A 26,520-nucleotide genomic window follows, 5' to 3' on the forward strand; every position below is an offset into this window, starting at 1 on the left:
CTTAAAGTACTGCACAGGATCTTTTCAGGGGGAATAAGGCAAAACGCCACATTTATTAGTAATACATGTATTCATTAACACTGTATTATATGCATATAATATATTACACTTACACTCACACACACACACAAACACACTCCGTCTTGTTGTTACCAATTAGTTGCTCCCCTTAACTGCACTGGCCAGGTGAGTTAGATGGGGGAGAGGGTGGAGCCGGGCTTCTGCCGATCCGGATCGATGCTCCCATGTTGACAAGACGAGACCCGGGGTCCTCTGCAAGACACCTCACTTTTATAGCAGCTTTTCTCTTATGCAAATCTAGACCAGATTCAAACTCTGTGTCTGTGTCCATTGGTCCTTTGTGCTGCTTTCTTTTGAGTGTTGTCCCAATGCTGCAAAGAGGGTGTTTCCAAAAGAAGGTGCTTGCTTCTAACCCCCGAGGCCGCCGGTATGTCTGCTTGTGTTTAATGAGCCCACTTGACACGTTTTATTGTCCTTGGGTCTGGCTCCCAGCCCCTCTCCAACAGTTGAGGCTGTCTGGAGGTGCTGCCTTCCATGCCTTGCTCATCCACACCTCATTCATTCAACAGGGCAATTGATTAAGAGGGGGAGGGCAGAGAGCTCTTGTTCTACTGCTAGCAAAAAGAAATTTTTCTTCTATCTTATTCTATCCTTAGGGGCTATAATATTATACCAAGGGCAATGCAAAGTTTCTAAATGAGGCTTTGATACAAAGTCCCATGAAAACAGAGGTCACATGTGGGTAGACCCACCACAAGGTTATATGAAGAGGCACAATGTAACGTCATATGAAAATTATCAGAGATTTATCTACAGAAGCAGAGAGATGGGGTTTGCATTTAGCTCAGAATATAAGGAGTTTAGTGATCATCCTCGTCAGGGCCGTCCCTGGGGGCAGGCGGGACAAATCAGCCTCCCCGCTAGTCTCCTCACCGTCCGCCCGGCACGCCCGCCCACCCAGATGCCGCTTGACTTCTTACCCCCCCAGCACACCGCTCTCCTCCTCACCCCCATCCCGCCTGCCCACCTGCCACTCGCCTCCGTGTTCGCCTCCTTGCGGTTTTATCGAAGCGCAGGGCCCAGAGCGGTTTCCCCGATTCGCCGTTGTGTTGTGTAAAGAAATACTGCCATCAGGGTCTAGGCAATGTGTTGGGTGTCTGCTCAGCAACAGGCACCTTCCCGCATCTGCGTGCTGAAGGGCAGCTCTCTTCCTTTCATAGAATCATAGAATCATAGAATATCAGAGTTGGAAGGGACCTCAGGAGGTATCTAGTCCAACCCCCTGCACAAAGCAGGACCAATCCCCAGCTAAATTATCCCAGCCAGGGCTTTGTCAAGCCGGGCCTTAAAAACCTCCAAGGAAGGAGACTCCACCACCTCCCTAGGGAACCCATTCCAGTGTTTCACCACCCTCCTAGTGAAATAGTGTTTCCTAATATCCAACCTAAACCTCCCCCACTGCAACTTGAGACCATTGCTCCTTGTTCTGTCATCTGTCATCTGCCACCACTGAGAACAGCCGAGCTCCATCCTCTTTGGAACCCCCCTTCAGGTAGTTGAAGGCTGCTATCAAATCCCCCCTCATTCTTCTCTTCTGGAGACTAAACAATCCCAGTTCCCTCAGCCTCTCCTCATAAGTCATGTGCCCCAGACCCCTAATCATTTTTGTTGCCCTCCGCTAGACTCTTTCCAATTTTTCCACATCCTTTTTGTAGTGTGGGGACCAAAACTGGACACAGTATTCCAGATGAGGCCTCACCAATGTCGAATAAAGGGGAACGATCACGTTCCTCGATCTGCTGGCAATGCCCCTACTTATACAGCCCAAAATGCCGTTAGCCTTCTTGGCAACAAGAGCACACTGTTGACTCATATCCAGCTTCTCGTCCACTGTGACCCCTAGGTCCTTTTCTGCAGAACTGCTACCTAGCCATTCGGTCCCTTGTCTGTAGCAGTGCATGGGATTCTTCCGTCCTAAGTGCAGGACTCTGCACTTGTCCTTGTTGAACCTCATCAGGTTTTTTTCGGCCCAATCCTCTAATTTGTCTAGCAAAAAGAAGAACAGGAGTACTTGTGGCACCTTAGAGACTAACAAATTTATTAGAGCATAAGCTTTCGTGGACTACAGCCCACTTCTTCGGATGCATACCAGTGGGCTGTAGTCCACGAAAGCTTATGCTCTAATAAATTTGTTAGTCTCTAAGGTGCCACAAGTACTCCTGTTCTTCTTTTTGCGGATACAGACTAACACGGCTGTTACTCTGAAACCTGTAATTTGTCTAGGTCCCTCTGTATCCGATCCCTACCCTCTAGTGTATCTACCACGCCTCCTAGTTTAGTGTCATCTGCAAACTTGCTGAGAGTGCAGTCCACACCATCCTCCAGATCATTAATAAAGATATTAAACAAAACCGGCCCCAGGACCGACCCTTGGGGCACTCCACTTGAAACCGGCTGCCGACTAGACATGGAGCCATTGATCACTACCCGTTGAGCCCGACGATCTAGCCAGCTTTCTATCCACCTTACAGTCCATTCATCCAGCCCATACTTCTTTAACTTGGCGGCAAGAATACTGGGAGACCGTATCAAAAGCTTTGCAAAAGTCAAAGAATAACACATCCACTGCTTTCCCCTCATCCACAGAGCCAGTTATCTCATCATAGAAGGCAATTAGGTTAGTCAGGCACGACTTCCCCTTTGTGAATCCATGATGACTGTTCCTGATCACTTTCCTCTCCTCTAAATGTTTCAGAATTGATTCCTTGAGGACCTGCTCCATGATTTTTCCAGGGACTGAGGTGAGGCTGACTGGCCTGTAGTTCCCCGGATCCTCCTCCTTCCCTTTTTTAAAGATGGGCACTACATTAGCCTTTCTCCAGTCATCTGGGACCTCCCCCGATTGCCATGAGTTTTCAAAAATAATGGCTAATGGCTCTGCAATCTCACCCGCCAACTCCTTTAGCACCCTCGGATGCAGCGCATCTGGCCCCATGGACTTGTGCACGTCCAGTTTTTCTAAATAGTCCTGAACCACTTCTTTCTTCACAGAGGGCTGGTCACCTTCTCCCCATGCTGTACTGCCCAGTGCAGCAATCTGGGAGCTGACCTTGTGCGTGAAGACAGAGGCAAAAAAATCATTGAGTACATTAGCTTTTTCCACATCCTCGGTCACTAGGTTGCCTCCCTCATTCAGTAAGGGGCCCACACTTTCCTTGATTTTCTTCTTCTTGCTAACATACCTGTAGAAACCCTTCTTGTTACTCTTAACATCTCTTGCTAACTGCAACTCCAAGTGTGATTTGGCCTTCCTGATTTCACTCCTGCATGCCTGAGCAATATTTTTATACTCCTCCCTGGTCATTTGTCCAATCTTCCACTTCTTGTAAGCTTCTTTTTTGCGTTTAAGATCAGCAAGGATTTCACTGTTTAGCCAAGCTGGTCACCTGCCATATTTACTATTCTTTCTACACATCGGGATGGTTTGTTCCTGCAACCTCAATAAGGATTCTTTAACATACAGCCAGCTCTCCTGGACCCCTTTGCCCTTCATGTTATTCTCCCAGGGGATCCTGCCCATCTGTTCCCTGAGGGAGTCAAAGTCTGCTTTTCTGAAGTCCAGGGTCCGTATTCTGCTGCTCTCCTTTCTTCCTTGTGTCAGGATCCTGAACTCGACCATCTCATGGTCACTGCCTCCCAGGTTCCCATCCACTTTTGCTTCCCCTACTAATTCTTCCCTGTTTGTGAGCAGCAGGTCAAGAAAAGCTCTGCCCCTAGTTGGTTCCTCCAGCACTTGCACCAGGAAATTGTCCCCTACACGTTCCAAAAATTTCCTGGATTGTCTGTGCACCGCTGTATTGCTCTCCTAGCAGATATCAGGGTGATTAAAGTCTCCCATGAGAACCAGGGCCTGCGATCTAGCAACTTCTGCTAGTTGCCAGAAGAAAGCCTCGTCCACCTCATCCCCCTGGTCTGGTGGTCTATAGCAGACTCCAACCATGACATCACCCTTGTTGCTCACACTTCTCAACTTTATCCAGAGACTCTCAGGTTTTTCTGCAGTTTCATACCGGAGCTCTGAGCAGTCATACTCCTCTCTTACATACAATGCAACTCCCCCACCTTTTCTGCCCTGCCTGTCCTTCCTGAATGGTTTCTATCCATCCATGACAGTACTCCAGTCATGTGAGTTATCCCACCAAGTCTCTGTTATTCCAATCACATCATAGTTCCCTGACTGTGCCAGGACTTCCAGTTCTCCCTGCTTGTTTCCCAGGCTTCTTGCATTTGTGTATAGACACTTAAGATACCTCATCGATCGTCCCTCTTTCTCAGCATGAGACAGGAGTCCTCCCCTCTTGCGCTCTCCTGCTTGTGCTTCCTCCCAGGATCCCATTTCCCCACTTACCTCAGGGCTTTGTGGCCAGGCCACCATCTCCTCCCACAGGACGACCTCCTGGGCCAGCTCTGTCCTAGGCCTTTCCCCCCCTGGGGCAGTCCACAGTACAGGGGAATGAACAAAACTCGGAGTCCAGATGAGCAGGAGAGGGGGACGTGTCCCTTTCAGGCTGTATCTGTGGCGGGCCCTCCCTTCCCTCAGCTGTCATGAGCAGAGATTCTGCCTTTCCCTCCGCTCTCCTCTCCTGGAGCTGCAGGTCGCAGGCTGCTCTCTTCCCTGGGCTGCCCCCAAACCAGCCGCTGTCCTGCCTTTGAACGCCTCCTGCAGCTGGTGCATTTCCTGCAGGTGTGGCGGGGCAGGGCTGGCTGGGCCCAGAGCAGCTCCGTAACCCCTGGCTGCCCACTGTGGGGTTTGTACACCCCATCGCATCCCCAGTGGTCGTCTCCTGTCTAAGGTGAACAGTCTCAGTCTTTTGAATCTCTCCTCATAAGGCAGCCGTTCCATACGCCTCATCATTTCTCTTGTCCTTCTCTGCAGCTTTTCTAGTTCTAATATATATTTTTAAGATGGGGCAACCAGAATTGCACTCAGTATTCAAGGTGTGGGTGCACCATGGATTTATAGAGGCATTGTGATATTTTCTGTCTGATTATCCCTTTCCTAATGGCTCCTTTGGTGAGAGACCTTGTCAAAGACTTTCTGAAAGGCCAAGTACACTCTAGCCACTGGATCCCCCTTGTCCACATGTTCGTTGACACAAAGAATTCTACTAGATTGGTGAGCCGGGCCTTCCCTTTACAAAAGCCTGCTGACTTGTCCCCCAAATACTGTGTTCATCGATGTGTCTGATCATTCTGGTCTTTACGACAGTTTCAACCAATTTCCTGGTACCGAAGTTCGGCTCCCCGCCCTATCATTGCCAGGATCACCTCTGGAGCCTTTTTAAAAAATCTGCATTACATTTGCTACCCGCCAGTTATCTGCTCCAGGGGCTGAGAGAAGTGACAGGTCACAAGCCATATTTAATAGTTCTGCAATTTCATAGCGGAGTTCCTGCAGAACTCCTGTCTGAGTCCCACTGATACCAGAGAAACTCCATCTTGTGTCCCTGGCGTCCATCTTAAATAAGCCATCCATTAAATGGCGGGTATAGGGCACCCAGCACTCCAGACCAAATTGGCAGGAAAAGGGGACATAACGCTGTGAGGTAAATCCAATGTGGCTAACGGGCATGGGGGAGAGTTGGTGGGAAAAGGGGGTAAACGGACATACACTGTGAGGTAAATCGAATGGGGGCTAACAGGCACAGGGGAGAGTTGGTGGGAAGAAGAAGGTGGTAAACAACAATGATTGGCAGATAATGGACATAAGGGTCCCACGGTGTGATTGACAGGGCAGCGGGAGCAGAAAGCAGAGGGGGGACAAAGGCGGCGAGGGGGGGACGGAGGCGAAGAAGACACGAGGAGAGGGTAAGAGACGGACACAGCAGAGGAGGGAGGAAGGGAAAAGAGGAGCAGATACTGGCAGGCAGCTGAGTGTGTCAGGGACAGGAACCAGGGCCGGCTCCAGCATTTCTGCCGCCCCAAGCAAAAAAAAAAAAAAAAAAAAAGCCGCGATTGGCGGTGGCAGTTCAGCGGCAGGTCCTTCGCTCCTAGAGGGAGTGAGGGACCTGCCACCCCCGAATTGCTGCAGGTGCCGCCCCTCTCCCTCGGCCGCCCCAAGCACCTGCTTGTTACGGTGCAGGGACGATGCAGGGACGGTGCCGGGCAGTGTCTGGGGGGTAACATGGACGTAGCTATGTGTGTGATTGCAAGACAGATTTATCGGTGTAAAGCCGAATGAATCGCTGCCCCTTGCTGTCACCTCCCTGTGAGCGCCTGGTCCCCAGCCGCAGGGAGCAGCCACGTGGCTTCATTTCAAACTCTCCGGCAGGGCTGTGTGAGGGGCTGTAGGGCTCCGGGTCTGGACAGTGACTGCGCCGGGGCCGTTATTACTGGTGTCAAGAAAAGGGGCCTGGCTTTGGAAAGAATCCGGCTTGTGTCAGTCATTGATCACAAGGCTGGAGCCACGTCCTCCATGTATTTTCTCAGCCACCCCAGAGACCCACACACTAGGGTTACCATACGTCGGATTTTCCCGGACATATCCGGCTTTTTGGTCATCAAATCCCCATCTGGGGGGAAATTCCAAAAAGCCGGACATGTCCGGGAAAATAGGGAGGGGTTGTGGGGCTTGGATCCACGCTGGAGCCGGAGCTGGAGCCGCTGGGGCCAGCGGTGCTCGGCTGCCAGCCGGCGCCGGGGCCAGTGCTGGGGCCGGTGCCGGACGGGCCAGTGCCCCGGGGCCCGATCCAAGCTGGAGTCACCGGGGCTGGAGCCGCTCAGCCGGTGTCCCGGGGCCAGAGCCGCTCGGCCAGGGCCAGCGCGCTTGGCCAGAACCAGGGCCGGTGCCCCGGGGCCCAAGCCAAGCTGGAACCTCCGGGGCCGGGGTGGGCTGCGGCTGGCGCGCTCTGCCGGAACCGGGGCCGGCGCCCCAGGGCCCGAGCCGAGCCGGGCCAGAGCTGCCGGAGCCGCTTGGCCGGTGCCCCAGGGCCTGAGCCAAGCTGGAACCGCCGGGGCCGGGTCGGGCCGGGGCTGGCACGCTCCACCGGAACCAGAGCTGGTGCCCCGGGGCCCGAGCCAAGCCAGGCCGGGCCGAAGCCACCGGGGCCGGAGCCGCTTGGCTGGGGCCGGTGCCCGTGTCCCAGGGCCCGAGCTGGAGCGGCCGGGGCTGGGGCTGGCGCTGGCGCCCCAGGGCCCGAGCCGAGCCGAGCCGAGCCGGGCCCGAACCGCTCGGCCAGGGGGCCAGACTGGGCCGCGCCTCCTCGCGCCCCCCTCCGCCCCCCCCCACCCCAGCTTGCCTGCTGCCTGCCTCCCTGTTTCAGGCTTCCCGCGAACATTTGATTCGCGGGAAGCAGGGGAGGGGGAGGAGCAGGGGGCCGGAGCATTCAGGGGAGGGGGCGGAGTTGGGGTGGGGCTGGGGCGGGGAAGGGGGTGGAGTTGGGAAGGGGGCGGGGCCCCTTGGAGTGTCCTCTTTTTGTTATTTTAAAAAATGGTAACCCTACCCCACACCGGAGGAAGAACAGATTGCGGGGGCAATCAGTGGGCTATGGGGGGCACCCCAAAACCAGTTTTTTGGGGTAACACCCTCTGGTTCTGGTGGCTGATGACTGTTTAATTGATCAATTTGTTCCAAACCGTCCTCTACCGACACCTCAGTCTGGGACAGCTCCTCAGATCTGCCACCTAAACAGAACGGCTCAGGTGTGGGAATCTCCCTCCCATCCTTGGCCGTGAAAATCAATGCAGAGAATTCATTCAGCTTCTCCACAATGCCCTTGTCGTCCTTGAGTGCTCCTTTTGCACTTCGATCATCCCATGGCCCCACTGATGGTTTCCTCACTTCCTGCCTCTCATGTATTTAAAAAAATAATTTGCTGTTCGGTTTTGTGCCTTTTGCTGGTTGCTCTTCAAATTCTTTTTCGGCCTGCCTGGTTATACTTTCACACTTGACTAGCCAGTGGTTATGCTCCGTTCTGATTTCCTCAGTAGGATTTGACGACCAGTTTTTGAAAGATGCTTTTTTATCTCTAACAGCCGGTTTTACTCTGCTGGTTAGACAAGCTGGTATTTTTTTGGTCCTCTCATATTTTTTTTATTTGGGGTACACTTTTAGTTTATGCTTCGATGACGATGATTTTTAAAGGATTCCATGCAGCTTGCAGGCGTCTCACTCTTGTGACTGTTCCTTTTCATTTCCGTTTAACTAGCTTCCTCGTGTTTGTGTTGTTTTCCTTTCTGAAGTTAAATGGTGGGTGGTTGTGGAGAAATACCACAGCCCCCCCACTTTAACCCACTAAACACCACACTCTACCGCTGGTGCGGGGCTGGAACCCAACTGTACAATCAGCAGTTCCTAAACAGGGCCAGAGGTATCCTTGTCCTGCTGAGAACTGGTCCCAGGTGCACACAGCTTTATCCCCACCCTTCTATGGGCACAATTTATCCCTGGTGTAAATTCAGGTGGCTGGTGCAGGGCAGCAGGGAACACCAGGCCAGACGGGTGTATGGGTCTGACACAGGGAGGCCAGGGACACCGGGTTAGACAGGCCAATGGGTCTGATCCAGCGTGGCAGGGACAGGCCCCAGGTCACACGGGGCAGCTGTTTCCTCTTGGGCTCTGCAGGAGCAATGGGATGAAATTAACAAAGGGAGCCCCAGGTTGGGGGTCTGAGAGCCGGGATTCCCCTACCCAAGGGAAGGGCCAGGGTTTGGGGGCAGAGCCTCTCCCCAGGGGAAGGGCTGGGAGCCCTGGTGCTGAGGTGAACTCTCTGTTATCTGGGGAGATCTCGTCCCAGGGGATGGGCAGTAGCCCTTGGGACTGGCACAGCTTTGGCCCAGGGGAGCCCCCAGGACCAGTGCTGACCCCCCAACACTCCCCAGTCATTTAAACCCCCCTCTCCCAGAACCCCCCAGACATGGGCACATGGTGGCTGTGCAGGAGCGGCGCCAGGGTTTTTGCTGCCCTAGGCGGGGGTCTTTCCGCGCTCCCGGTCGTCGTCGGCAATTCTGTGGCTGGGGGTCCTTCCGCGCTCCCGGTCTTCGGGGCACTTCGGCGGCGGGTCCCGGAGCGAGTGAAGGACCCGCCGCAGAATTGCCGCCGAAGACCCGGAGCGCAGAAGGACCCCCCCAACGCCGAATTGCCACCGTGGGCGGCAAAATGCCTCCCTCCAAATCCTGGTGCCCTAGGCGACTGCCTAGGTCACCTAAATGGAAGCACCAGCCGTGTGGCTGTGAGGTGGATACACACAGACACTTTGCACGGCATTCCCGCACCGCGGGTCTTTTACTGACCAGACAAAGCCCGGAGAGGACAGAGCAGATAGATTTCAGAGTAGCAGCCGTGTTAGTCTGTATCCGCAAAAAGAACAGGAGGACTTGTGGCACCTTAGAGACTAACACATTTATTTGAGCATAAGCTTTCGTGGACTACAGCCCACTTCTTCGGATGCATACAGAGTGGAATAAATATTGAGGAGATATATATACACACATACAGAGAGCATGAACAGGTGGAAGTTGCCCTACCCACTCTAAGAGGCTAATTAATTAAGATGAGCGATTATCAGCAGGAGAAAAAAACTTTTGTAGTGATAATCAAGCTAGCCCATTTTAGACAGTTTGACAAGAAGGTGTGAAGATACTTAACACGGGGAAATAGATTCAATGTGGGTAATGGCTCAGCCATTCCCAGTCTCTATTCAAGCCTAAATTGATGGTATCTAATTTGCATATTAATTCAGGTTCAGCAGTTTCTCGTTGGAGTCTGTTTTTGAAGCTTTTCTGTTGCAAAATTGCCACCTTTAAGTCTGTTACTGAGTGACCAGAGAGGTTGAAGTGTTCTCCTACTAGTTTTTAAATGTTATGATTCCTAATGTCAGATTTGTGTCCATTTATTCTTTTGCATAGAGACTGTCTGGTTTGGCCAATGTACATGGCAGAGGGGCATTGCTGGCACATGATGGCATATATCACATTGGTAGATGTGCAGGTGAACGAGCCCCTGATGGTCTGGCTGATGTGATTAGGTCCTATGATGATGTCACTTGAATAGATATGTGGACAGAGTTGGCAACGGGCTTTGTTGCAAGGATGGGTTCCTGGGTCAGTGTTTCTGTGGTGTGGTGTGTGGTTGCTGGTGAGTATTTGCTTCAGGTTAGGGGGCTGTCTGCAAGCGAGGACTGGTCTGTCTCCCAAGGTCTGTGAGAGTGAGTGATCGTCTTTCAGGATAGGTTGTAGATCCTTGATGATGCGCTGGAGAGGTTTTAGTTGGGGGCTGAAGGTGACAGCTAGTGGTGTTCTGTTATTTTCTTTGTTGGGCCTGTCCTGGAGTAGGTGACTTCTGGGTACTCTTCTGGCTCTGTCAATCTGTTTCTTCACTTCCCCAGGTGGGTATTGTAGTTGTAAGAATAATTGATAGAGATCTTGTAGGTGCTTGTCTCTGTCTGAGGGGTTGGAGCAAACGCGGTTGTATCTTAGAGCTTGGCTGTAGATAATGGATCGTGTGGTATGGTCTGGATGGAAGCTGGAGGCATGTAGGTACGTATAGCAGTCAGTAGGTTTCCGGTATAGGGTGGTATTTATGTGACCATCGCTTATTAGCACTGTAGTGTCCAGGAAGTGGATCTCTTGTGTGGACTGGTCCAGGCTGAGGTTGATGGTGGGATGGAAATTGTTGAAATCAAGGTGCCACAAGTATTCCTGTTCTTAGAGCCAGGGCTGGCTCTAGGTTTTTTGCCGCCCCAAGCAAAAAAAATGTTGGCTGCCCCCACCCCAGCCCTGGGCTTCCCCCCGCACCGCCCTGCTGCCCCAGCCCTGGGCTCTCCCCCTGCACCTGCACACCCTGCCACCCCGGTTCTGGGCCTCCCCCAACCCGCACCCCCCTGCTGTCCCAGCTCTGGGCTCTCCCCCCCACACCTGCACCCCCTGCCACCCCAGCCCTGGGCTCTCCCCCACACACACCCCATGCTGCCCCAGCTCTGGGCTCCCCATTCCCCCCCATCAGTGTCCCCCCATCCACACACCCCCTGCCGCCCCAGTCCTGGGCTCTGCCCCCCCCCACCTGCACCCTCCTTCCGCCGCAGCCCTGGGTCACTGGTAACTCGCTCCCAGGGCGGGTCATTCAGCAGGAATTTTAGATGTGCACAGAACACAGACAGGATCGGTTCCCATATGGTTACAGAACTGCAGTAAAGTGGAACAATTTTCAGCTTGTGTGATTGGAGGATATCTGGATGCATATTATAAGACTATCCTCCATAAACGAGGAAAAGTTGAGGTGCCTTTATTATTCTTTTGTTCCATTCTTTGTTTCTATGGGGAACAATTCCAGTCCTAATAACCACTGGGAAGCATTTCTTGCTCAATTTTATCCTACTTTTTCTACAGCAAGTTCCAGTGGATCAGTATATTTGATTTGGGGGAAATGAAGTAACAGCCGCCCAAACTGAGCGTGAGCACTCCTGAATTTTGAGGTGTTCAAATCTGGAAGGCAGGTGCTAGATTCCCTTTCTGAATATTAGCGAAATCTGGAAAGGAAACGTCAATTTCTGCTTCCATCACTCAGAAATGGAAATCCTCCTACGTGCCTGGTACTGTATCAGGTCCAGAGCCCCCCTCCCTTACTTTTCATTTTAAATTCTAGTGGGGTCCACATACCTCCCTTGCTAGGCTTCAGATAGAGGGGGGCACTGTCCATTTAGTCCCCCCAGTTCCTTCTTTGGGGGCTGCCAGGTGAGGTCACACCAGTATCCCTAATCCAGTCTGGGGCTGTCTTCTGAAGGGGAGAGCTGGGGCAAAGCCGCCTGCCCTGGGCGCACTTGTCCCCCGTTCCCGGGGCCCCCCCTCTACCAGCCAGCTCTCCATTCACAGCAGGGTGCAGCACATGGGGTCTCCGCTACCTCCCTCCCTCCCCCTCCCTTTCCCGTTGATAGCGGGTGAGGGAATGCTGGGAAATGTAGTTCCTTCCCTGCTCCAGGGCTGGCGCTATAGGCAGGGAGCTAACGAAGGAACTGCAGCTCCCAGGCCCCCCCGTGGGTTCTCAGCTCCCCGGCTGGGTCCCCACTGGCTGCCGCCCCTGAAAATGGGCTGCCCCAAGCACCGGCTTGCTTTGCTGGTGCCTAGAGCCAGCCCTGCTTAGAGCAGATAGAAACCACAGTCGATTGTGATCCCCGTGGGGCAGGGCCCTTCTCCTTGGTCTGTGATTTGGCAGCACCAGCACAATGCCAGCCTGGGCCAGCACCAATATGTAAATCACTGAAGAAATGCAGCGTTGGATCAGAAATCAGAGGAGAGCCCCCTTGGGCCATTCCCTCAGCCGTGCCAGCGGGGGACAGGTCCGCGTCCGTCAGCGGGTCCTGCTGCACACACACGGGCTCAGAGCCCCCGTGGGCCATTCCCTCAGCCATGCCAGAGGGGGACAGGTCCACGTCCGTCAGCGGGTCCTGCTGCACACACACGGGTTCAGAGCCCCCGTCGGCCATTCCCTCAGCCGTGCCAGCGGGGGACAGGTCCACGTCCGTCAGCGGGTCCTGCTGCACACACACGGGTTCAGAGCCCCCGTCGGCCATTCCCTCAGCCGTGCCAGAGGGGGACAGGTCCACGTCCGTCAGCGGGTCCTGCTGCACAGACACGGGCTCAGAGCCCCCGTCGGCCATTCCCTCAGCCGTGCCAGCGGGGGACAGGTCCACGTCCGTCAGCGGGTCCTGCTGCACACACACGGGTTCAGAGCCCCCGTCGGCCATTCCCTCAGCCGTGCCAGCGGGGGACAGGTCCACGTCCGTCAGCGGGTCCTGCTGCACACACACGGGTTCAGAGCCCCCGTCGGCCATTCCCTCAGCCGTGCCAGCGGGGGACAGGTCCACGTCCGTCAGCGGGTCCTGCTGCACACACACGGGCTCAGAGCCGGATCGGATATGGGGAGACTCAGCGGCTCAGCCCTGAGCAGCTTGTGGGGTGGGTGAGTTTGACCCACAGAATCGGGGCGAAAGCCCCGAGCTGAACTCAGAGCACAGAGACGAGTACTCCTGCCGGTCACAAGCTGGGGGTTGGTTTGCCAGGCCGGCCCATCTGCCCCACGGAGGGGAGTGGGATCCCACAGTGCCCCACTTGCCCCAGCCTCTGCCTGCTCGTCTGACTCTGCCGGCTCCTGCGACTGGAAAAGGGGAACTGCCCCGTGACTGGCACTGGCGAGACGGGAGACGGGATTGTGTCAGACCCTGTGGAGGGCAGATGAGGCAGAGTCCTGGCTGGAGAAGGGCCCAGTGATCAGTGACTTGGAATGAACACGCTGCAGGAGAGATGCAAACCCTGAAATACAACAGCCTAAAACCCAACACCACAGGAGGAACCTGCTCTAACAGCCACGCCAGAATCGCCCCCAGAGCAGAAGGGAGTCAGTGGACAGAGATCACTGAGACAGCAGGGTCAATGGCTGGGCAGGGTCCCCCCGACGCCGGGGTCCCACGCTCCGGGTGTCTGCCCCATGACGAGCTGGAGGCAGAATCTTCTCTGATCTATGCTGTGGAGAGAGAAGAAAATCGTTCCGAGGCGGCTTTAGCTGTGGGGGATCCCAGCTAGGGAAGGGGGATGGGACTTCAGCTCTGGGCTTCCCCCCACAGTGTCACATCTGGACCCCAAACTGTGCTCTGCACAGAAACCCCCCAGTCCTGACAGAGGGACAATGGACAGGCCTCCAGGAGAGAGCGTAACACCCCTACACATTGCCTCCCTGAGCCCCAGGTACCAGCCTGCACTCCCGTCCCCAGAGCCACGCTAAGGGGCCCCAGTGCATGCTGGGACGCTGGATGAGCTGTGCTCTCAGGGGTGGCCTTTGGATGCTGTTCCGGCCCTTTGGGGTTCCCTAGGTTTGGGCGAAGGCAGCGCGTCTGTCACAGAATTCGGGGGAGCCGGGGAAGGGCGACGGCTGGGGACGGCCTCGCAGATTCCCACAAGCCGAGGAATTGTCAGACCCAGAGTAACCAGTGATCGGGGCCCATCTCCAGTCACTGCTGGGCTCCCTCCTCCCCTCACGGGGACCCCACCCCGCAGCCATAATGCACTGGGGCATCTGGGCCCCATACCCAGGATTTACTCACTGGCTGCCGGAACATAGGGACCTGAAACACAAGCAGAGAATGAGGGTCAGTGCAGGGAAGCAGGGTAACCCCTTCCCCGTGGAGACCCCGACCCCCTCCCCTGGACTCAGGGCTCCCCACGACCCCAATTGCACCTCGCCTGGGCCAGACCCACCCCAGTGCCCCCCCCGCCCCATCAGGGCACACAGCGCCCAGCCAACGACAGAGCCCACTCTGCCCCCAACTGGTCCGGGCTATGGTGATTGGCCCTGCCCCATGGCCATGTCCCATCTCTCCTTGGGGGGCAGTGCTAGGAGCCATTCCCCCTTCGGCTGGCTGTGCCACCCCACTCCCCAGACCTCCCCACATCCCGGCTCCATGGGACCAGCTCTTACCTGCTGATTTTCTCCTCCACAGGATGACGCCGACCCCTACGGCTCCACCAGCCAGAACCAGCCCGGCCAGGACGATGGCGGCCAGGACCCCGGGGTGCAGGGGGCCCTTCTTCCCAGGCGCTGTGGGATGGAGAAGGGCCCAGGTCACCGAGGGGCGCAGCCGCTGAGGCATCCTCCTGGGGCAGCCACAGGCCTTTGCCTTGAATGTCTCCCCGAGGGCGTCTGCAGAGATCTGGCCCCAGGGGAGGGGAAACCCAAGTGTGATGAGGTGGAGATGCTTCCCACTGAGCCAGAGGGGGAGGAGCCAACCACTAAATCAGGGTGGGTGGGGCTTAGGCTTGCCCCGCCCACTGGAAGTCAAGGGGCGGGGCAGGAAAATTAAAGTCTGAGCCCTGGAGCTCAGTTGGGAGAAAGCGTCTGGAGGAGACAGACGCCTCCCGCCTGCTCCCCGAGTTAGAGCCGGAGGAGAACCCTGGCGGCACTGAAGACTGGCCAGAGCTGCTGCCGCTGCTGGATACCTACCCCGGGGAGACACACGGACCCAGGTGCACCCTAAGGGGGAGGTAGGAAGTGGCCCAGGGGCAGCTGACTCCAGTCCGGCTGTAGCGCTGCCGGAAGCATGGTCACTGTGTTGTGGCTGGATTCCCCACCACTATTAGGGCACTGGGCTAGGACAGTGGAGTTGGGTGGGCCCACATCCCCCTACCCCCCTTCGATGGGGTCCCTCACTTCTGTTGAGACCAGAGGGACAATCCCACGCTCAGTTGTGCCTATGACCAGTTGGCCCGCATCGACGGAGCTGTGACAGACCTCCAGAGAATGGCCCATTGGCCCCAATTTGAGCTCACAGTTGATCAGCTCTACTGTGCTGACCGAGACCCAGAAACCCACGAGGTTCGGACCCTGTTGGTCATCCCTCGCTGCCATTGGAGGGACGTTTTGAAGCTTGCCCATGAGTCCATGACATCCCCGTGCCTGGCCACTTGGGGCAGGAAAAGACCTTGGCCTGAGTCCTATTTCGCTTCTTCTGGCTGACGGCCCATCGTTAGGTAAGGGACGACTGTCGCTCATGCCCCGAGTGCCATCTGGCTGCTGGATCGGGGGTGGCAAAAGTGCCCTTGGTCCCCTTGCCCGTAGTAGGGGTCCCCTTCGAGCGAATCGCGATGGACCTGGTGGGACCCCTCCTGAAGAGTAATGCCGGGTTCCGCTATAGCCTCGTCCTAATGGACTGCACAATCCGCTTCCCCGAGGCCATTCCACCATGAAATACCAGCGCCCGCACCAGCACAGCACCGGGACTGGAGAAGATCTTCGCTGGCGCTGGGCTTCCCCGGGAACTTCTCACTGATCAAGGCACCAACTTCCCCTCCTGGCTGTTCCGCCAGGTGCATACGCTGCTGGGCACTGAGAAGCTGCAGGTGTCCGTGGATCACCCGCAGATGGACGGGCTCGTCGAGCGCTTCAACAGAACCTTAAAGGGCCGGCTGAGGAAGTTCCCTCCACAAGAGCTACGACAGTGGGACCAGCTCATCCCGCTGCTGTTGTTAGCCACCCGAGAGGTACCCCGGTCGTCCACCGAATTCTCCCCCTTTGAGCTCCTGTCCGGCCGACAACCCCGCGAGGTGCTGGATCTAATGAGAGAGGCCTGGGAACACACCCCGTTGCCCTCGTGCAATATGTCCTACGTTTACAGGATTGACTGACTGGGGCCGGGACCCTCGCGAAGGGACCCAGGAGTGGCTACAACCAGGGGACTTGGGACCGTACCATCGAGCCCGGTGACTGAGTGCCCCTTCTCCCCTTGGAGGAGTACAAACGCCTCGCCAGATGGCAGGGCCTGTACGAAGTGATCTGGCGGGCAGGGCCGGTAACGTACGAGATCCACCAGCCTGACCCCAAAAAGAAAAAGTGGGTTTACCATGTGAATCTTTTGAAGCCATAGTGTACATGTGAAGGACTGCTGATCGCTCCTTGTCCTTCCGAGCCAGACTTAGGTCCCCAAATCTCTGATATGGCTGAGACCAAGGAGCCCCAGCTGGGTGACACCCGCTCACCAGAACAGAAACAGGCCTGGTGCCTGCTGAAAGCTTCTCTGACTTTCACCGCACTCCCAGGCCAGACCGGAGCCATGCAGCACACCATCCAGGCGAACCCCGGGGGTGTCTGGGAGACCACCTGCCCGCTCCTGCGACAGACCCGGGAGATCATCGAGAAGGAAGTGCAAGCAATGGTGGAGCTGGGAGTCACAGAACGGTCATGGAGCCAGTGGCCCAGTCCTATCGTGCTGGTTCCGAAGCCAGCTGGGACTCTCCGATTCTGCACAGACTTCCGGAGGGTAAATGCGATCTCAAAGTTCGACGTGTACGCAATGCCCAGGATCGATGAGCTTCTCAACACTTGACCTTATGAAAAGGTGCTGGCAGATCCCCTTGGACCTGAGCTCCAGGGAGAAGACTGTGTATGCCACTCCGACCGGGCTATATCATTTCACCAGATGTTCTCCAGCGTCCATGGACCCCTGGCGACCGTCCAGCCCCTGACGGACCGCCTCCTGAACCCCGACATGGAGTACGCTGTGGCCTGCTTGGACGATGACGTGATCTACAGCCGCCTCTGGGAAGATCATTTAAATCAGGTGGCTGCCATCCTTCAGACCCCACGGCACGTCGGACTCACTGCCAACCCAGAAACATGCCGGATTGGATGGCAAAGACTCCATACCTGGGATAGACACTTGGCCCAGGGCTGGTATGCTACCAGGTGCTATCGACGGTTTGTGCCCCTCACGCCTCACGGCACTCCCTGACCAAGAACAGCCTCCACCGGGTGCGTTGGTTGGCCGAGTGTGAAGACGCCTTCCAAACCCTCAAGGAAAGCCTGTGTCAGGACCCCGTGTTGTTCACACCTGACTTCAACCGCGAGTGTCTGGTCCAAACAGTCGCTTCAGAGGTGGGGCTTGAGGCAGTCCTTTCCCAGGAGATGGATGGACAAGTGATTCCTATCCTCTACCTCAGCTGAAAGCTTTTCTCCCAGGAATACAAGTACTCGGTCATAGAGAAGGAGGCCCTCATTGGCAAGTGGGCCATCGATGTGCTCCGATATTATCTTCTTGGGGTCCCCTTTGTGCTGATCATCGACCACGCCCCCTCAAGTGACTAACCCCCACAAAGAACTCCCAACACCAGGCTAATGCGGGGGTACCTCACCCTCCAGCAATGTTCCTGTACAGTCAGACACCGGGCAGGTGAGGAGAATGCCACTGCCGACTTCTTATCTCGCCTAGGGGGAGCCAAGAGGCCAGCTCCGAAGACGGGGAGCTGGACTTGAGGAGGGGTGTCTGATAGGCGGAGTGGCCTCCCCCTGAACCAGAGGGGGAGGAGCCACCTGCTAAACCAGGGTGGGCGGAGCCAGAGCGGGCATGCCCCGCCCACCCGAAGTCGAGGGATGGACGGGACATATAAAGGCTGAACCCTCCAGCTCAGTTGGGAGACAGTGGCCGGAGGAGACAGACGCCTCCCGCCTGCTCCCGGGGGTAGAGCCTGAGGAGAACCCTGGCTGCGCTGAAGACTGGCCAGTGCCGCGGCCGTCGCCGCCTGACCTGGACCCTGCGGAGTTGCTGGGGCCACCACTGCACCCCTACCCGGGGAGTCAGAGGACACCCATGGACCGAGGCACACCCCGAGGGGAAGCTAGGAAGTGGCCCAGGGACAGGCGACTCCAGTCCGGCGGTCGGCATGTTGCAGCCAGACCCCTGCGGATGCAGTGGCAGGACGCCCCGCCACTGTTAAGGCCCTGGGCTGGGATGTGATGGAGTTGGGTGGGTCTGTGATGCCCCACGCCAGGGTGGCAGCCTCCCCACTTAGGCCAAGAAGCCTGCGTTTGTCTGCCGTCTACCTGAGCCAAGTCGTCAGGCCATAGACTGCCTCTCCCTGCCTCAGAGGCCAGAGACGCACCCCGGCCGGAGCCCCGAGGCTGACCACTGCTCTGCCCTGACTGCAGACCAGAGCCCCCTATTTGCTCTGCCTAAGGGCCAGGGCTCACAGACAGCTCGTTTGGTCTGCCCCGCCTGAGGGCTAGAGCCTTAGACCATTAACCCCACGGCTAATTCCCCGGCTGTGGGCGGAGCCCCCTGACGTGGTGAGGTGGGGTGGCCTCCCGCTGACCCCGAGGGGCAGGAGCCACCGCTAACCCCCTACACTGAGCAGGGAGGTAGGTGGGGATGGGGCACAGAGGGTGGATGCTCTGCCGGGCACTGCCAGCCACAAAGCAACCGGGCCCTTCCCTCGTAACAGAGTCAGCCTGTGGAACTCACTGTCACTGGATGACGCCATGGCCAGAAACTTAATGAGATTCACTGAGGGATCGGCCGTTTCTGTAGGCCACATGACTATCCAGAGCTAGAAGAGTTCGCTCTGATGATGGCGGGGGATATTGACCCTCCTGCCACAGGGCTGCCTCCATCTAAAAGGGTGTCATAAGGAGGAGGGAGAAAACTTGTTCACCTTAGCCTCTAAGGATAGAACAAGAAGCAATGGGTTTAAACTGCAGCAAGGGAGGTCTAGGTTGGACATTAGGAAAAAGTTCCTAACTGTCAGGGTGGTTAAACACTGGAACAAATTGCCTAGGGAGGTTGTGGAATCTCCGTCTCTGGAGATATTTAAGAGTAGATTAGATAAATGTCTATCAGGGATGGTCTAGACAGTATTTGGTCCTGCCATGCAGGCAGGGGACTGGACTCGATGACCTCTCGAGGTCCCTTCCAGTCCTAGAATCTATGAATCTATGAATCTATGAATCTCTGTAATTCCCATAGGGCTGTTCCCCCACCCCCAGGCCCTGCCATTCACCCCTCCTTACCCCAGACGAGCACGGGCTCCCCCAGGCTGCTGTGTTTCACTCGGCAGGCGTAGCGGTGCCCGTCCTGCTGCGGGGAGATCTTCAGGGACGACTGCGTGTAGTAGGTGCTGTCGGCGTTGGGCAGGATCCCGCTGGAGTCCGTCTCCGCCAGGATGTCTTCTCCGTCCCGCACCCAGGAGACATGGATGGGACGCGGGTAAAAGCCCCTGGCGCGGCAGGAGAGGGTGACGGAGCTGTCGAGGGCGTCTCTGCGGGAAACTGAGACCTCAGGGGGCACTGGTGGGGGAGACAGTGTGTGAGTCTCATGCCAGGAACTGGGACCATGTAACAGACAGGCGAAAAGGTCCAGCACCGTATCAACTACTCACGTGTGTGTGAGACCCGGTCTGCATCTGTTTACACTAATTTGTAAATGGAGCCTGTTAATCTGGTGTAAATCCCTTCTGGAGCCTTACTGCAGATTTCCAAACGCCCCTTGGTGCCTGACCCCGGTGATTTCATGGGGGGCCAGGCGCCTCTGTTCGGAAATCCCAGCTGGCCCCGGTCTGCACTGTCAGGCGCTTAAACCCCTTTGTCACACGGCCCTGAGTCCCTGTTCCCATCCATGTCTCTGCCCTTGACTGCGGAGGTGCCAGCGCTGGGCAGAACCCCCTCAAAACAAGTTTTTTCTTTGTATAGCGACAACATGCATCCCCCGCCCCTGCCCCCCTCAGCCCCGCCTCCTTCACACTCACAAACGTGGCGTTTTGCAGCTCAAACATGCCAAAAAAAAAAAAAAAAAATCAACTCCCAGCCCAGAGCTGGGATGTTTCAGACCAAAAGGGAAGTTTGAGGCAGCTGACAGGAAAGGCCCTGCAGAACGGAGACGCCCAGGCAGCCAGAACCGACTAATAACCACCCATAGCTCTCATCGGTCAATCTCAAAGGGCTTTACAAAGGAGGTTGGTGTCATTATCCCCATTGCATATGTGGGGAAACTGAGGCACAGACCAGGAGGGTGACTAGGCCAAGGCTACCCAGCACAGCAGTAGCACAGCTGGGACTAGAACCCAGGTGTCTTGAGTCCCAGCCCAGTGCGCTATCCACTAGGCCACACTGCCCCTTCTGGACATACCCAACTCCCACTGGTGTCCCTGTGCCCCGTCACCCACGCCCCATGGCAGATCCCCGCTGCTCACTCACCCTGCTGCTCCAGGACCCCCATTGCCCGCTGCACCAGGCGCCGCAGGGTCTCCAGACACTCATACTGCAGGTACCTCTGGACATACTGAGTCCAAGTCTTGACCGTCTCCCAGCGCTGCTTCTGGAGGAAGGCCGGCTGCACGGCTGCAACCCACGTCCCCGTCTGGTTGTCAAAGCTGATGAAGTCCCTCCCGTCGAAGGCGTACTGGAACCTCGGGTCCACAGGGGCCTGGTCGCTCAGGGCACAGCCCACGTGAGCCTGTGCAGTGTGAATCCCTGTGGGGGAGAGAGACAGCTCAGACCTGCACTGAGAGCTGGGAAATGTGTCTGTGGCGGGTGGGGTCAGAGGGGAGCTCGGCTGGTCAGTGACACTGGTGCTTTACCGTCTCTGACCTTACAGCTGGCCTTATGCTGAGCTAGCGAACAATCCCAGAGGACGCTGAGAAGCAGGAGGGGTCAGAGCAGACCCACGGCAAGGATGGAGGGGTTGGAGTCCTGCCAGACAGTTACTGAGCTCCTGGAGTCTCTCCAGCGGTGAACATCCCATACTGGGCGAGACCAAGGTCTGACAGCGGCCAACACCAGAGATTCAGGGGGAGTGCACAGAACAGGGCAATTCTGGAGTGATCCACCCCGTCTTCCCCTCCTGGCTTCTGGCAGGCAGAGGTTTAGGGTCACCCCAGGCATGGGGCTCCATCCCTGGCCATCTTGGCTAATAGCCATTGATGAACCTACCCTCCAGGAACTTGTCTAGTTCTTTTTTGAACCCAGTTATAGTTTTGTCCTTCACAACATCCTCTGGCAATGAGTTCCACGGGGCGATTGTGTGTTGTGTGAAAAAGTACTTCCACGTGTCTGTATTAGACCTGCTGCCTATTCATTTCATCAGGTGACCCCTGGTTTTTTATTGTGGGAAAGTGTAAAGAACTCTTGTCTATTCACTTTCTGCGCACCAGTCATCATTTTATAGACTCTGTCATATCCCCCTTAGTCGTCTCTTTTCTAAACTGAACAGCCCTAATTGTTTTAGTCTCTCCTCATACGTAAGCTGTTTCATACCCGTGATCATCTTTGTTACCCTTCTCTGAACCTTTCCCAGTTCCACTCTGCCCTTTTGGAGATGGGGCTACCAGACCTGCACGCAGTATTCAAGGTGTGGGCGCACCATGGATTTATATAATGGCATTATGATATTTTCTGTCTGATTATCTGTCCCTTTCCTAATGGTTCCTGACTTTCTGTTAGCCTTGGGAAAGGCTGTTTCCACAAAACTAATTTTGATGAGAAAATTTCAATTTGGCCAGAAAGCATTGATTTTCTGTTGAGGAAATTGAAAGGGAAGATCCTGGGGCTGCCCGGCTCCCTGCCCGGGATTCTCCCGAGAGAGAATTTCTCAAGTTTCCTTCCCGTGGAAACCTCCCATTTCTGACTTCCCTTCCGATCGGGAATGAAACCACTTCCGGGAATAACACATTTTCTGTGGGAAGAAAACTCCATTTTCCAGCCAGCTCTGGTTTGGGCAGCACCTGGCCCAGCGAGGCCCCGATCCCCAGTGGGAGTGATTCTGAGCGGGCAGCTCTCGCGTGTCCATTAATAAGAAGAACTCTCACTTATGCGTGTGGGGTGTGCAAGACACTCACCGCCTGTCTGGTTGTACAGCTCCATCCACCTCCTGATACCTCCTTTAGAGTCCTTGTCATATGTCCAGAACTTCTGAGTCTTTTCCTGGAGATACTCAGTGCCCAGGGCCTGTGCTGCCCACTCCTGGGTGGCTCTGAGCTCTCGCGTGTCGCTGCTGTAGTGCGTGATCTGAACGTCATCCAGCTTGGTGACAATGATGAAGTGATGGGTCCCGTCTTCGTGGGTGACGGCTGTGACGAGCACGGCCAGGCTGTGGCGCCCTAAAGCAACAGGAGCGAGGTTGAGTTAACAAGCGGCTTCCTCCCTTGCTCAGGGGACACCAGGGTCACCCAGTGGGGACCAGCAGAGACCTCCCACCCCCAGCCACGTCCCCCTGCCCTCAGCCCCATCCTGGGCGAGGGACGAGCTGGGACCTGTCAGTAACTCACACTGCGCGGAGCCGAGGGGGAATCAGGAAGGACGATCTCTCAGCCTGCACCTCTGTAAGCCCACGGATTGTTTGGTGGAAGGGGCAGACATTGGGGGGAGGGGTTAGCTCCCCCCAAACAACTGTCCCCCCCCCCAGTAAATGCCCTCAGGCTGAGCGCGGTGGATGTGCAAAGTGCCTACAGCGGAATCTGGGGTGTTTGTGGCCTGTGTGCATTTCTGTGGTGTTTGGTGAGCATGTGGGGTGTGTGCGTGTGTGGTCTGCATGTGCATACACGTGTGTGTCGGGGGTGTATGCACGTGGGGGGTGTAAGGCGCTTTGTTTTCAGTTTTAACTGACTTTTTACTGAATAATTCCCGGGTTTGACAGAAGCCGTTATTTGGTGTTTACTGATTTTTCACCCCAATTTTGTCTCACTCAGACACAGGGAAATACTGATTGTGGTAAGAAAATCCAACCCGTGACAGCCAGTCGATGTGTTTGTGTGAATAATAAATTAGTCTAAGTGCCTGTTAACGTAAGGCAATGGAGAGGAAGTCACACACACACACACACACGTACGTACGTACCTACTTATGGTTAAATGCAGTTGCTGAAATAAACCACAACATTTCACTTTCAATACTCAGTCTTTTCCCTCTTTGTTGCTTTTTTTCTGCCCTCCCGTCCCCCAGTGCGAACCCAGAGATTGCCCCAGAAAACGGGGCAGTTAAGAGCTGCTGCTGGTTTTCACCCACTTGTTAAAAGTTTTGTAATTAGCACTGATCAATTCCCAGGAAAATGTAAACAAAATAAAATCTGAAAACAAAGGACCTGGGGCGTGTGGGTGTGCAGAGGTGACACATTGGGGGCGGGGCACAGGGTTACGTGCCCCTCAGATTTCTGCCAGGGTTTATGTGCCCGGCCCTGAACCCCACTGCATAGCCCCAGAACCTTTAAATTGTGCTCCCCCCCACTATCAACTGTTATGTGTCATGGCAGGTGGGGTTCACACACCCCTTCCTAGGAACTCAACAGGCCAGGCCTGCAGGGAGTTGGAGTTCTCAGGGGGCCAGTCAAGCAGTCCCCCCTTTCTGTGCCAGAGGCAGGGAACAACAAGCCCCCACCCTGCAGGGAAAGCAGCCCCCAGAGTTTCCCTGAGGGGGTTTGCCATGCAGCATGGCCTGGGCCCATGAGATGGCTGGTGCAGACAGGCTGCAGGAGCGGGCAGGACTGGCCTTTGCTCCTGGAAAACCTGAGCCCAGTGCCCCCTGCCCCCCAGCCGGGTTACTGCACAGCGGTGCCGGAGCCGGGATACCAGGGGTAACCGGCGCTCACCCGCTTCTCAACGGGGAACATGGAGTTTCGCTGAGGTTAGGTGCCCCACTGCTGTATTTACCCCTACACCACTGCCCGCGAGGGTCGCTGGGCCGGTCCCCCTCTGCTCCCGTAGCGCGGGCCGGCTCCTCTCCCTGAGCTCACTCACCCTGGTTTGACATCACCCCCAGGGGTGGTTCTTGGGCTGGAGTGTGGGGATTTCTGGCAGAGCCCCCAAAGCAGGACAGGGGGACGCGGCTCAGGCCCATGGAGGAGACGGAGCCGAGGGGCTGGACAGTTGTAGATTTCAAGGCCAGAAGGGACCAGTCATGATCTGGACTAGGGCAGCACCTAGGAGCCTCCATCCTGGCCCAGGACCCAGGGGTGCTGTACAAACGCAGAACAACCCAAGGAGCTCACGCCCCCTCGGGTGCCCCCCTGCTACCCCCACCCAGCTGGTAACTAGCTGTTCTAGTGCCCGGGACCAGCAAGCATCTTTGTTACCCCTACCCGTTTTTTTCATCATATTTCCACCCCGTTTTCCTGCCTCTGCAGCTTTGCTCCCTGGGGGGCTGCCCCCCTCGCCCTGGTTACAGCCATTCACGCCGTGGTGTGTAAACTGCTCCAGTCACCCCCACCATCATTATTCATGGACTGTGTCGCGCCCACTCCCCCCATTACTGGTAATCGGCATTAATCCGTCTATCGGCGCTGCTGCTGGCGGTGGTGCTGCCTTCAGGGCTGGGTGGCCGGAGAGCAGCAGCTGCTGGACGGGGCGTTGGTGGCGGCCACGGGGCGGGAGGACTAGTTATTTAATCCTGTCCCGCCCTGCCCTGCAATTCCCGCTGTTTTTATCCTGTGCCCGCTATCACGGCAGCAGGTCCTGCGGGACCCCCAGGATCCCAGGTTGTTCAGCCCCCCCCCGCCCCCCGAGAACCTCTTGCACCCCCGGAGGGTCACGCCCCCCAGTTTGCGCCCCCACCCCCATGTCAGAGGGAGCTGCCCGGCCTGTTACGGTGACACCCCCCGCTGGAGTCACCCTGCCCCCCAGCCCCCCACGTACTCACCGCCCGCCGCGGCTGGAGCCAGGAGCCCCCCGCAGAGCGCCAGGAGCAGCCCCCAGGCCATGGTCCTGTCACAGCTGCCTGTGGCCGTCCAATCAGGGCGCAGGCAGAGGCGGTTTGTCATCGATATCCGGGCAGAGGTGCGAGGCGCAGAGCCCAGACAGCAGAGTCCCACCCCGTGCCCGGGGCCGGATTAATCTTTTGTGGGCGTGGCGCTAAACATATTTGTGGGCCCCCATGGAGGCAGTGGAGCCTGGCGCGGGGAGGTCAGTCCCCGGAGCGAGGCGCCAGCCAGCGGCAATGGGGCAGGGCAGGGGCGGCCCCGCTCCACCCAGTGCAGGGCACTAGTTACAAACCAGCAGTTGCCAGACACACAGTGGCCCGCCCGGCCCTGTGCTGCCAGCGTGCCCCTTCCCCTCGGGGGCAGGCCCACACCACACCACACAGCCCCCCCGCCCAACACCCCCCGACTCCCTATGGCCAGAGCTCCCCCGGACCCACCCACAAATGCCCAGCGCCCTGCACACCACCCTGCCCACTGCCCCACCACAACTGCCCAGCACCCCCCACAGAACCCCACTCCCTAGTGCCCCAACACACACAGATCCTCCCCAGCCCTCACAGCCCAGCAGCCCCCATGCGCCCCACAGACCCACTCCCCCCGCCTCCCGGCCGCACTGACCGGCACGGCTGGGAGGCGACTGTGTCTGCCAGGCTGGTTCCGGGCGGCCCCCCCACATTGTCTTCCTGCCCCACTCCCCACCCCCCCAGCTGAGACTGGCTGGGCTTCTGCATCAGTCCCAGGCGGTGGGACGCAGAGACTGCCCGGAGCTGGAGGTGCACTGGGCTCCGGCCAGGGGCCAGAGAGGAGCAGGGGAGTTGGAGACGGGGGCGGAGAGGAACCGTTGGCAGGCAGGCCGAGAGGAGCAAGTGGTGGGCGGGGGGGGAGCCAGTGGGGTCTCGGGGCACAGTGCAAGCGGAGCAGGCCGGGGCCCCTTATGAGCATGGGCCCGGCTCCATAGAGCCACCGGCGCCATTGTAAACCCGGCACTGCCGTGCCCGGGGGGGTGCGAAGGGCCGGGGCAGCGCTGCTGGCGGGGTGGGGGCTGCAGGGCCTGGCGGAGCCCGGGGGGCTGGACCCGCTCTGGGGCAGTGCACCGGGCACCATGGGGCACGGGCACAAAGGGGGTGAAGGGGCCAGGAGCGAATCCCGGCTGGGAAGGAGAAGGAGATTTCGGACCCTGTGGGGGCAAGGCTGGAGCAGCCCCCATAGGAGCTGGGGGGGCACAAACCATCCCTCCATTGCCAGAGGGAGCTGGCGACTGGACCGTGGGACTGTCTGGCGGGCGATGGGGATGGTGGGTCCAGGCTCAGCGGCTCTGGGGCGCATGTCCCGGTTACAGGTTATGTTCCTAACGCTCATGCTTCAGGGCCTCAGCCAGCCACTGGCAGGGGTCAGGAAGGGATCCCCCCTCACCTGCAACAAAATAATGTGTTGTGGGGTTTGTTTGTGTTTTCTCTCCTCCCTCTGCAGCGGCAGAGCCGGCCCCGGCTGGAGATGGGAC

The 26,520-nt window shown here is 57.0% G+C and overlaps 1 protein-coding gene across 2 annotated transcripts; it reads right to left on the bottom strand.

The window, feature by feature from the left end:
- LOC128847570 (class I histocompatibility antigen, F10 alpha chain-like) lies at positions 1–25,025 on the bottom strand. Of its 2 annotated transcripts, XM_054047093.1 has the most exons (7): positions 24,959–25,019; positions 22,168–22,428; positions 20,528–20,803; positions 19,346–19,621; positions 14,489–14,608; positions 14,115–14,135; positions 13,447–13,537 (listed from the first exon to the last, which is right to left on the bottom strand). In XM_054047093.1, exons 1-7 carry the CDS (start codon positions 25,017–25,019, stop codon positions 13,533–13,535), a joined length of 1,020 nt encoding a protein of 339 aa, XP_053903068.1. In that variant the 3' UTR covers positions 13,447–13,532. The 2 variants fall into 2 exon arrangements, with proteins under 2 accessions (XP_053903069.1, XP_053903068.1); XM_054047094.1 differs by lacking the exons at positions 13,447–13,537; positions 14,115–14,135 and adding an exon at positions 1–273 and having other exon boundaries at positions 24,959–25,025.
- Between the last annotated feature and the right edge of the window lie 1,495 nt (positions 25,026–26,520).

This window comes from Malaclemys terrapin, chromosome 13 (assembly GCF_027887155.1).
Source record: "Malaclemys terrapin pileata isolate rMalTer1 chromosome 13, rMalTer1.hap1, whole genome shotgun sequence".
NCBI lineage: Eukaryota > Metazoa > Chordata > Testudines > Emydidae > Malaclemys > Malaclemys terrapin.